Source organism: Saccopteryx leptura, chromosome 8, assembly GCF_036850995.1.
Source record: "Saccopteryx leptura isolate mSacLep1 chromosome 8, mSacLep1_pri_phased_curated, whole genome shotgun sequence".
Lineage (NCBI taxonomy): Eukaryota > Metazoa > Chordata > Mammalia > Chiroptera > Emballonuridae > Saccopteryx > Saccopteryx leptura.
In genome coordinates this window covers 5,490,002-5,501,884 of record NC_089510.1, presented here as the reverse complement: position 1 = coordinate 5,501,884, position 11,883 = coordinate 5,490,002, and the positions used below count along the sequence as shown (strand labels likewise).

Sequence of the window (11,883 nt, the reverse complement as noted above, 5' to 3'; positions counted from 1 at the left end):
AAAAAAAAAAAGCACATTAATACCAATAATATTCTGTTAGGTCGACGTAGAGACTGTAATCGTACAAAGTAATTCACATTTTGGTACACATTTACTAGAACATTCTGGCCATTCGGTACAAACAGTCGGCTTTGGGCCGCCCGCCCCTCCCCCACCCCACCCCCGCCCTCCCGGCCCCTCCCCCCAATGCAAAGACCACGACGCCACCATCCCACCCGCCCCGCTCCAATCGAGATATAACTATTTACAGAATCCAACAGTACAGTTTTAAGCTAATAATTCTGTATTTACAAGAATGCAAAGAAAGAAAGAAAAAAAAAAAAAGCCGAAGCTTAGAGAGCCTGTTCCAATGCTCGCAAGAAACTGGCCCTCGGGGTTGGCAGCGCTTGGTCGGGCGGCCGCCTTCTCCTCGACCCCCGGTCTGCCCCTGGGCTACCAAGCCTTTGCCCAAAGAGAAGGAAAAAAAAAGAAAAGAAAAGAAAAGAAAGAAAGGGGGGGGAGATTAAAGGTTTGGTGCTCTCTCTCTCTCTCTCTGTCTCTCTCACTCGGTCCTGGGTCTACTGGCAGGCTCAGGAAATAATACGACTGCGGGGTGGGGAGCGGTTTGGAGCCGCAGGGCTCTGCTCAGTAACATTGCGCATACGGGCTGCGTTCCGTCTCTTAAATAGGGCTCTCTGCTCGGCGCTGTGTTTCTGGATTTAAACGTACCATTCATTGAAATTGGAAGAGAGCGCGCTGTGGCCGGCCGTGTGGTGGACCGCCGAGGACGAGGGCGACAGGGAGCTGGTGGCCGGGTTGTCGGTGGAGGGGGACACGATGGTGGGCGGCGTGGACGACTCGTAGCCGGAGCTGGCGGCCGGCGAAGGCTGCGAGCCCTGCGAGGAGGATTCGTGGACCTGCGGGGATAAAGCCGAGTTTTGACGGAGATAGAGGGCCCGGAGCGGCGGCCGCCCAGGACCGGTGCAGGCAGCGAGCCAGCCGCCTCTGCCGGGAGCCCTGCGAGCCCTCCTCCTCCGGGGAGGCTTCACCCACGCGGCGCGGACCTGGGTGAAGAGCTCGGATGGGCTTGCTCCGCCGCGACCCTGCAGGGCGTGTGGGGGGGTTCCCCACCGAGGGTTCACGGCCCGCGCCCCGAAACAAGAAACAGATCTGGGGGTGGGGCTGGGGGTGGGGGGGACGGTTTGAGGCCGGAGCCCCAGGGGGGATTCCCGCGCCCGGCCCGCAGCTCGGGTCTGCTCTCAGGACCGCGGCTCGGCCTCCGCCGCCGGCGCCCCGCGGGCGCGGCCCACGCGCCCTTGCTGGACCAAACTCAAACGCACCGGCTGCCTCTGCTCCAGCGCGCACTTCTCTCTCCTTCTACTCTCCCGTTAGTTAAGGCATCGAGAACGGCCGGGGGCTCCCCACCCCCTTCTCCAGCCCCGGCCGCCTCTGCCCGGCCTCCCTCAGCAGAGCGGAGCGTGGCCTCCCAGCCTCCGCCCGGCCCCGGCCCGGCCCGGCCGCCACCCGCCGCGGGCCCCCGGTGGGCCGACGAGCGGAGCCGGCCGCCGGCTGGAAGGCGGGCGGCGGCGGCGCGGCGATTACCTTCATGTGTTTGCGCAGCGAGCTGGGGTGCGTGTAGGACTTGTCGCACATCTTGCAGAGATAGGGCTTGTCGCTCGTGTGCACGTGCATGTGCTTCTTGCGGTCGCTGCTGTTGGCAAAGCGTCGGTCGCAGCCCTCGAACTCGCACTTGAAGGGCTTCTCCCCTGGCGTGAAAGGCGAGAAAGAGACTGACCTTGATTAGAACAAATCCCGCCGTTGTATGTATATATATATATATTTTAACGTAAACAAGTGAAAAATGAAAACAAAATTTAAAAAGGTCGCAGGCTCAAAAATCCGGGTCTTCAATCAAGTCACATACATGCAGTGGATTTACCAATATCCTAATCAATTATTGTAACTATTAATATAGGTAGATATAAAATCTTATCGTTGTGGCTAGTGGTGGTGGTGGTAGATTTCCTTTTTTTCTTTCAGATCCCGGATTGGTGGCAGGTTTTTCTGTCCGGGGATATCCACACTACTTCAGGCGGCAATCCCTGGGTCTTGGTTTTCTAAATTTCTCATTGGGGCTGACCCTCCCGCTGTGTTTCTCTCCTCTACTGCCCCCCACCCTCCCAGACGCTCCTCACCCCCCCCCCCCATCGCCTTCCCCAACCCACCCCGACACACACATTTTATAAAGTAACCTGGGCCCTGAGCTCGGCGCCGCCAAGACTTTCCTGACTGCGGCGATAAAGCCAAAGTTCCTAAAACGGTTCTTAGAAATCAGCCGGGAAAAGCAGAATAGGCCAGCAGACCGGATTCTTGGTCTTATTGGAGCCAGGGGCCCAGAACGGCCCGACCGACCCAGACGGCAACCACGAGCTCGCCGTCAACGTAACTATTCCCAACCAGCCTCGATTTTAAAGGCCGAAGCAGGGGATTCGGTATTTTGAAAACCACCTCAGAGAATCTAATTGACAAAAAAAAAAAAAAAAAATTAAAAAAAAAAGACTTCTCTGCCTTCTGCCGACTCTCGCGACTCCTCCAGCCGACTCACAAACAAGTCACTACTAAAGCCGTGCTCTTTCCACCGGCACAAGCCTGCGAAAGCCGGCTCGGGCCCGATGCGTCTGCCTGAAACTGGTGAACCACTCAACTCCCTCCTTTCTGTCTCTCCGTTTTTGTCTTTCTGCGCCCCTTCATCCTATCCCCTCTCATTTCCTCATTTCCTTCCTTTGGGAAAGTCCTCCCTGCGCCGCAAAGAGAGGGGTGTTGGCCGAAAGCGGACGTTTAGATTTAGATCCGTCCGCCGGCTGGAACCGGAGCTGCCGCCGCCGCCGCCGGGCGCCGCCAGCGGCTCCACGCGCCCCTCCGCTCCGCACAGCGCGGTTTGTCTCCCGGCTCTCCCGGCCTTTGCTACAGCTCATTTTAAAATCTATATCCCTGGAGCCTTTCCGACCGATAATTTTGTGCTTTTTTTCATCATGTCAAGCCTGAAACTAAAAAAGCAAAAACAAAACCCAGCGTCCGCTTCCGCTGCCTGCCTGCCGGAGCCTGGCGCCCAGACCCCGGGAAGGCCCGCTTTGTGCGCCAGGACGCGGCTGTTTCCATTTCGGGTTCCAGGCTCGAGAGACAGTGGGAGGTGGGGGCGGGGGGCAGGGGCGGGTCAAAGAAAGAGTTCTCCGTACCTGTGTGAGTCCTTTTGTGGATCTTCAAGTTCTCGGAGCGCGCGAAGACCTTGCCGCAGCCCGGGAACGGGCAGGGGAACGGCTTCTCGCCCGTGTGCACGCGGATGTGGTTGACCAGTTTGTATTTGGCTTTGAAGGGCTTGCCCTCGCGCGGACACTCCTCCCAGAAGCAGATGTGGTTGCTCTGCTCGGGGCCGCCGACGTGCTCCACGGTGACGTGCGTGACCAGCTCGTGCATGGTGCTGAAAGTTTTGTTGCACGACTTTTTGGGGTTGGCCAGCTGCTCCGGCTCGATCCACTTGCAGATGAGCTCCTGCTTGATGGGCTGGCGCATGTAGCGGAAGAAGGCGCCGGCGCCGTGGTGCGCGGCCATGTTCACGTTCATGGGCCCGTAGCCGTGCAGCTGCGGCGCGGCGTAGTGCTCCGAACGCGGGCTGGTCACCTGGCCGTACTGCTCGGGCCGCGGGTACATGTCCCCCGAGAAGCCGAGCCTCATCTGCCCGTTGACCACGTTGGGCGACGCGTGGCCCGCCGCCTGCTCGTGAAGGCCCGGGAAAAGGAGGTGGCCGGCGGCGTCCGTGTGGCCGTGCGGGCCCCCAAAGCCCCCGGCCGAAGCGGCGAACAGGCTGTGCTGGGCGCTGGCCGCCGCCGCCGCGTCGCCAAAGCCCCGGTTGCGGAACAGAAAGTCCCGCGTGGAGTTAAAGGCTGCGCTTGAATAGGAGCCGACGTGGCCCGGGTGGTGGTGATGGCCCAGGGCCGCGGCGGCCGCGTAGCCAGGCGCCTGCGACGTGAAGGCCGTCTGGCCGGCGGAGGCCAGCTCGTGCGAGCTGGGGTTGAGCTTGAAGGCTCCCATGCCGTCGGCGAACGGGTTGATGCCCAGGCCCACGTCGCGCTCGGACACGTCGCCCGCGGAGTGGTGGCGGGACGCGCCAAAGGTGGTCACGCCGATCGCGGGGTACTGGGGGCCGGCGTCCAGGAGCATCGTGGCTGCTCCGGGCGAGCCCGGGCCTCCCCCGCCCCCCCCCACCCTCGCCCGCCGAGGAGGGAAAATCAGGAGGAGGAGGAGGAGGAGGAGGAGGAATAGGAGGCGGAGGAAGAGGAGGAAGAAGAAGAGGAGGGAGGAGGAGCCGACCCACCTCGCGAAGTCCTAGCCCGCAGGCAGCCGCTCCGCGCGCCGGGGAGCCCGCTTGGCCGAGCGCGGGGACGCCGGACGGCTGCGGGCCGCGAGCAAGGCGGGCTCCAGCGCGCGCCGAGCAGACCCCGCCGGCCGGGCTCGCGCTTCCTCGCCGCTCAGTCTCTGCCGAGAGGACCCCGCGTCAAGGCCGCCCCGGGAGAGCCGTGGAGCATCTCAGCCGCCCAGAAAAACTTCCTCCCGGGTCGGTCGCATACAGGAAAGTGAGCTCACGAGCCGCGGCTGCTCGCTCTCCCTCCGCCCGGCGCCGTGCGCCCCGCCTCACTTCTCCACTCGCCCCTCGCCTTTCTGTTCCCTCTCTCTTTTCTCTCCGGCTCGCCTCCTCACTCCTTCACTCTCCCTTTTCCCCCTCTGCTTTTTTTGCAAAATTAAAAAAAAATAATAATAATAATAATGAAAAGGGGGGAGCAAAAAAGAAAGAAAGAAAAAGCCAAAGAAAAGGCGCAAATCATGCACAATATTGTCTTTTGCGGTTTGTCTTCCTGGGGAGAAACTTTCACCTCCTCAGCCGGGCGGTGAGCGCGAGACTGATAGCAGCAATCATTCCTGCAGATAAATGAATTGAAAGGACGACACCGTCCCCCCCCCCCCTTGATGAATGGGAGCAGGGGGAGGCGTCACGTGCTGCGGGCGCGCGCGCCCATTGGTGCGTCCGCGCTCCCCCCGCCCGCCCGCCGCCGCCGCGCCAACTGCGGGCGAGCCGAGGCGCCGCGCGCCGCTCATTGGCCCGCCCGCCTCATCAATCCCAGGTATTGTAAAGCGCTTGACGTCCCCTTTTGACAAACCCGGCTGCCAGGAGTGGCAACTTTTTTTTTTTTTTTTTTTTTTTTGGCCAAATTTTTCCCTCTTCTGCTCATGGAAAAATAAATGTGGTTTGTTTGTTTTTTTTTCCACGATTCCTTTTTTTCTTCTCGCAGTCAGATACACGTTTCTCTCTCTCTCTCCTTAACCCTCTTCCTCCTCGTCTCGCGCTCCTTCCTCTCTCCGTCTCTGTCTCTGTCTCTGCCTCTGCCTCTCTGCCTAGCTCGGTCCCTCTTGCTCTATCTTCCCCTCCTTCCACCCTGCTCTTCGCCGAGCGAGGAGCGATGTCGGGGGTCTCTCGGAAAGGAGGAGGCGGGGTCGGGCTGGTCAGCCCAGCAAAGGCACTTCCAGGAATGTCCCGATTCAGCAACTTGCTTTTCTTCCATTCCCCGCTGTCCTCCACCCCCTTCCAGGGGAGCAGAGGGAGGCTTTTGTTATTTGCCCCTTTTGAAGTTTGCTTCCTTCTTTTGCCTCGTCCCCCTCCTGTTTACCATTTAAGATCTGGGGAGCGCACGGCTACTCCACTCTCTCTTGACGGGAAATGGGATTTATCAGGAGAACCGGTTGCCTCGATTTTCTTACTTTTTTTTTTATCAAATTAATCAGGTTTCCTGGGCCCCTCCTCTTTGGTCCCCTTCCTCCAAATAAATAAGCACAGGTGGATGAGAGATCTTAACTTTCCAGGTTATTGAGGTTTGGTTGAGGTTTGAAGTTTGTTTTTTTTTTTCAATGGCAAATTGGATACATTGTTGCTGTTTCTCTCTATCTCTCTCTCTCTCTCTCTCTCTCTCTCTCTCTCTTTCTCTCCTGTGTTATTCTCCTTTCTCCTTTTTTCCTGGTCTCCCTTGTCTGCCCCCGCTGACCCCCTCCTTCTGAACTCCTGTTCCCATCCGGGCCCCCCTTTCATTCAGGTAAAACTGTAAATTTCCCAACGCGCCATTGTTCCTCATGACTGTCCAAAGCTCCCTAGAAATCTCCGAATACTTTTTTTTTTGGTATTTAAATCCACGATAGATAGAACCAATGTAAATTTTGTGACATTCAAACCTTTTTTTTAGTTCACAAATCAGTCACCCTTGTCACAGTTATTGAAATTCCGCAACTCGCCACACCAGGACGGTGGAAAAAGCGGGCGCCGTCTTTGTTGCCGACCAGGCTTTTGATCGCCAGAGAAAATTTACTTACCTTCAGATGAGTGAACAGAAAAAGAAATAACACTCCCTTTGATTTAGTTAGGAAAATGCAGACATTTGGATTCAGTGCAAACATACAACACTCGCTTGTTTTCGCGGTGCGGCCCTCGATTAACCTGTCTTTGCCCAGAGCCAAGTCTATTCAACAACTGCGCCTAGTTGCTTTTTGTCCCGACCACAAAGAGCCATTGGCCATATATTAAAATGATTGTTGAAAGGTAGAAGAGTATGGCACTTAAAAGCAGGGGAAAAAATCCCTGTGACTCAATCAATTAAGGCGAGTAACATTTATGCATTTCAGAAAATGCACACGGATGCCGGGGCTGGGGGTGGTGGGGGGTGGGGGAGGCTGCATTTCTCCGCAACTCGGTTGAAACCCAGCGGCCCGGGCTGAGGGTTTTTAGCTCAAGCGTCTGCATATTCATTAGGTCTAATTATTTTCTAGTAAGGAAAACACAAAAAGCCAAGAGTCGGAATCCTTCAATTTGCCCTTTGTTTCGAAGTGCATTTGGCTTCTTTGCAGCTGAATCCGAGCCCTAAACTCTTTTCCGCAGACAAAGAAACCTCAACTCATCCTTTCACAGGCGGCCCAGTTAGGAAACTCACCAGGGCTGGGGAGAGAGGGAAACGAAAATGAATGTGCTTGGCCCGGCCGGGCGCCCTCGCCGCGCAGGCTGAGGAAGGCAGGCCCTGCTCCGGCCGCCGCGCGCCTTCCTGGTGTCTGGTCTGCGCGGCGACCAGATTTTCCACTGGGGTTGGCGAGCCCAGCTGCCTTCTCCCTGGGCTCTCCCCGCGCACAACTCGACTTGTGTATCTGGGATGCTTTCCCAGTGTCTGAAGGGACCTGGCCGAGCCTTTGCGCTTGTGCTGGGAAATAGAAATTTGAAAAAGAGAGGGAGGGAGAGAGAGAGAAGAAGAAAAAAAAAAATCAAATGCTCTGTGTCTCCAGCAACAAGTCTGAGTGCAGCCGCCCAGCATTCCCACTGGACCGGGGATGGAAATCGGAAGGAATGGGCTTGGGTTGAGGGGTGGTTTGCCACAAATAAATAAATAAATACGGTTTAGAGAAAGATGATAAGACACTGTGAGTGGCTCCGATACACCTTTTCTGAACCAAGTGTTCCCTGCTGCCTGCTAGGGCAGGGTGGACCCTGACTCCAGTGCTTTGGTTAAAAACCTGATCTGCAAGAAGTTTCCTCCCAGGTTGTACCGCTCTCACTGGGGAGAACAGATACTGAACCCACCTCTCCAGCGTCTCGCGTTCAAAAAAAAAAAAAAAAAAAAAAAAAAAGGAGGGGGGTGGGGGCGTGAGGGGGAGGGTGGCTACTGGGAGGGGGAGAGGAAAAGTAATTCTGCAAAAAAAATAAAATAAAAGTCAGGCTTCTCCTCTCCAGTCCGTGGAAAATGCAGTGGGGACGTTGACAAGAGAGTCTTTTTAGGAAAGGCGTCCAGACCCACCGGGTTGGCGGGGACGCGCGGGGAGGGGAAAGTTGTGGGTTGTAGAAGTTATCAAGTGGGATTTGCGGCGCGCTCTGCAGGAAGCGAGAGCGGCTCCAGTTCAAAGCCACATGCACCAACGTGACATATAAGCCATTAAAATATCATCCTGACGGCTCATTTCTGCTTCATCATACGTTCCCTAACTGCTGCCCGGACGCCGGAAGAGGAGAAATGAAGGATGACCGCCCGGCTGCGGCCGCAGAGGCCAGGCTCGGAGGGGCCTGCGGCCTCCCCGCGGCCGCCCCAGAGTGAGGCGCAGAAATGAGGCCGAGCCGGCAACAGGTGGAGCGGGGTAAGTGCGTGGCTCCAGGGGCCCCCAGCCGTCGGGGGGCAAGCTCCCTGTTCGGGGCTATTAGCACCCAAACCCCGCTGGGAGTAGAGGCCCATCCAGGCGTTCTGCCCCCAGGCCCCCTCCCTCCTAGCCCCCCAGCCGAGGGCATTGGCCCCACCCCAGTGACACTGAGGGGCCCGAAGGGCAGCCTTGGGGACGAGGAGTCCATTCCTTCTCCCCAGAGAAGGGGGGGCGAGTGCAGCTCCCAGCGGCCAGGGGACCGAGGGCTGCTCTCTGCCCGCCTGCCCTCCCTACCTCGTCTCCTTGGGAAGGGCCCGCGTGTCCCACCGAAGGGGCAGGAAGGGGAGCCGGGGCCCTGAGCTTCCCGCGCCGGCCGGGGGGCCCTGCAGGCCGCTTCTCGGCCCGGCCCCCACGACGATGGCCGGAGGGATGCAGCTTCCACTCCCCAGGGTCAGAGGAGCCAGCTGGCCGGGTTGGAAGCGAGAGGAGGGCACTTTCCCCGCCCCGACCCGCCCCGAGGGCGGCTGCTGGTTGGGTCAGCGGCGGGGCTGGACCCTGGCCTTCGCGCGTGGCGATCCTGCCCCGGGACGCTGGCTGCTGACACCTGCTCTCAGCGCGCTGCTCGCCGTGGGTTTGGGACTTCGCTTTCTTTCTCTCAGGTGCAAACGAGGGCCAGGACCAGCTCTCTGGGGAGCAGGCCGCGGCCACCTAGGGCATCACCCGAGACACTTACACTGTAAATTAGGGACAGGAGAGGCGGGAACGGTGTCGGGCGTGAAAGGAAGGGGAGTGCCTCAAAGGCTTGACCAGAAAACCTGAGGCTGATGAATGGTCCGTGGGGACAGCTGGGTCCCAGCGAGGTCTTAGGAAGGGAGAAGGGGCGTTGAAAGGTTGCAACTTGGCTGACACCGTGGGCAGGAAACCCCCTTTGGATTCCAAGGTCATTTTTCTCCCCCCCCCCCTCTTGGGGAGGAAATTTCCGACAGCGTTGGTGCCATTGCGACCCACGGGGGACACACCACCTTCCCTGCCTCCATCTAGCCGCGGGCAGAGTCAGGGGGAGGCGGTTCAAAGGATGGTTAAATAGCCAGGCTGGTCCTTCAGGGCACTCACTGATGCCCAGTCTACTGTGGACACACAGAAGTCGCCCAACCTTCAGCCCGGGTGTTGGGGAGACCCGAGCTCTTCCCTCCAGGGAGCAGAAGAATGAGGAAAGGCCGTCACACAACCCAGCCTCGCGTCCCAACATCCTGGTCTTCGAGGGACCGGTGGAGGGGAGCCAGGGAGGTGCTGGGCGCAGCTGACAACGGCAGGTTGCCGGCAAAGGTGGGGAGCCAGTTGGGCTCTGGCTTTGGTGCTCCGAGACCGTGCCCGGGGCTCCTGCTCTGCCCCCCCGCGCCGGCTGAGTCACCCACGCTGTGACCGACCGCCCGGCGGGCATGATCAGTGCGGAGCAACGTGGGAGGCTTGGGCACTGGAGCCCTTAGCTCGGGAGGCAAGCTGCAGGTGACCTCTGACCTCGACTAGGCCCACACAGGCCGGGGTGCAGCCACGATGTGCAGCCTCTGGGCTTTCCTCAAAAAAAAAAAAAATGGTGCCCTTTGCACGTACCCTCGGCCTACCCTCTCGGCTGTGCCCCAGCACGATTAGTTTACTGGGGTTCACTGGCACCTCTTCCTCTCCTCAAGGTGTGGAAGAGCCGGCAGCTTCCAATACGTGTCCTGATTGCGCTGCTAACCGGTGATTCAGGGCCCAGGGCTGGTGTGAGAAGACAAGTCAGGAATAGTCATTTGTGTGTGTGTGTGTGTGGGGGGTGACCAAGCCTGGCATTTCCAGGGCTTTTAAATCCTTGTGCTTGGGGATTTCAAGCCCCGGGGCCCAGGGACTAGTCCCCAGTTCTCTCACCCTTCCTTCAATGAAATGACTGGTTTGATAAGAGGGTTCAGGATTTTCACCAAAAGAGTGGATCTTTACTCTTGTTCCCTGCAAGGGCTGGATGGAGCTGCTGCAGAGAGCAGGTGAGGTCCCAGCTGCCCACCCGCAGTCCTGCCCTGCGTGCGACACTGTGCGCCAGGCGGTGGGTTGGTGATGCACAAACTGCGGCCAGGACCTGGGGTAGCAGTGCCCCAGGCTTCTTAAACGGAGGGCTTGGACATCATTGTGGCTGGGCAGAGTTCTCGAAGGAAATTCACACCCATTTTCTTCAGAAGCAAAAAAAAAAAGTAAATTCTATTAGTTCCAACCAACCAGGACTTTTCCCATGCCAGAGATGCTGCCCTGAGGGCATTTTCGAGTAAAGACCTCAGCCTGCCAGCCTCCTGTAGGAATGAGAAGTTGAGTCTCCTTTCTCTCCTGATCTATGCGGGAAGGAGCTTATTCCCTTTGGGGACGGAGGCCTTTGGGTTAGAAAGGATTGCAAATAAATAAATCCCTCTGGAAAACGGTGAGTCGACCCCCTACCCCTACCCCGCCACACCACCGTTCAGGCTTGGACCTGGAGGAGAAGGTGGAAACACCCAAGCTAGCTTCAGCCCAGGCTGGGGGCGGAGGAAGAGAGCAGGAGATCTTTGAATGTCGAGAACTGGAAAGCCTTTGAGATAGCAGAGCCCCACTTGGGTTTGGCCTGTGGTTCAACAAGTTAAACAACCGCTTGTTCTGTGGGCTGGAGTGTGTCAAGACAAGCAGACTTCCTCATTGACAGAGGGCTTGCTGTGTTTGTCCAGCCCGAGACCTTTTCAATGACTGTTTGTCTTTCTAGGCCAAACCGAGGTCTGAGGCCGGGTGGGTCCTCTCCGTTTGGCTGCTCCGCTGCCTGTCCCTGCCTGACAGATGCAGAGGTCCTGAGGGGCGGGCGAGGGCGAGGGCGAGGGGGGGGGGCTCAGGCTTTAAGATGCCCAAAGGCTTGGTGGTTCTATCTGCAAAGAGAAAGAACGAAAATATCTTTTTTTTTTTTGAGGGAGGGGGTGAGGCCTATTTCTGAGTTTCTTAAATAAGAAATGAAAACAGCCAAGACCAGATGAGAGACAGGATACCTGTCTCCCCAGCCCTCCAATCTGGGGAATTTTATATGAACTTTGAAAAAGCAGTCAGTGAGGGTTTCCAAAGGGGTCCGAGGCGAGGAGCCCCCTGAGGGGGTGCCACGCCGGCAGGGCAGAGCAGGGCCCAGAAATCTGCAGCGAAACTCCTCTCTTTCCAGTTTCAACAGTTACAACTCAATTTTTCAGCTGCTAACCTCCAAGTCCTGCCCCTTAGGTCTCACTAACTCAATTAATAAACCTTAAAAAAAAAAAAATGGAGGAGCTTCATACAATACATTCAAATCCTAAAAGTTAGAGATGTTTCAACACTGGCTAAGAGAAAGAGTGCTGAATTCTACCTGCAAGGGAGATCAACGAATGAATGTCAGATTTAAAAATATATATATATTGGGAAATGATTATTTTAATATTTATTATCATCAAGGATACATTGTTTTACAATAAACACAGGGAGTTCCCAGTAGAGTTGTTGTTTTTGTTTTTTTTTATTTCACTGACAAATTTGGAAATGGTCAAAGAAAGATTGGAAAACTCTTGAGACCAATACTGGCACTCATACACATGCAGGGCACAAAATCTTGCCATGCAAACAAGTATAAAATTAATTAGTGACATCTCTCCTTTTTTTTCCCCCCCTCCTTAACAGGCTCAA

General features: G+C 56.9%; 1 protein-coding gene across 1 annotated transcript; it reads right to left on the bottom strand.

The window, feature by feature from the left end:
* Positions 1 to 225: 225 nt before the first annotated feature.
* Positions 226 to 8,617, bottom strand: ZIC1 (Zic family member 1). The gene is made up of 5 exons (XM_066347659.1): positions 8,488 to 8,617; positions 7,008 to 7,268; positions 3,216 to 4,512; positions 1,582 to 1,745; positions 226 to 896 (listed from the first exon to the last, which is right to left on the bottom strand). Exons 3-5 carry the CDS (start codon positions 4,195 to 4,197, stop codon positions 699 to 701), a joined length of 1,344 nt encoding a protein of 447 aa, XP_066203756.1. The 5' UTR covers positions 4,198 to 4,512; positions 7,008 to 7,268; positions 8,488 to 8,617; the 3' UTR covers positions 226 to 698.
* Between the last annotated feature and the right edge of the window lie 3,266 nt (positions 8,618 to 11,883).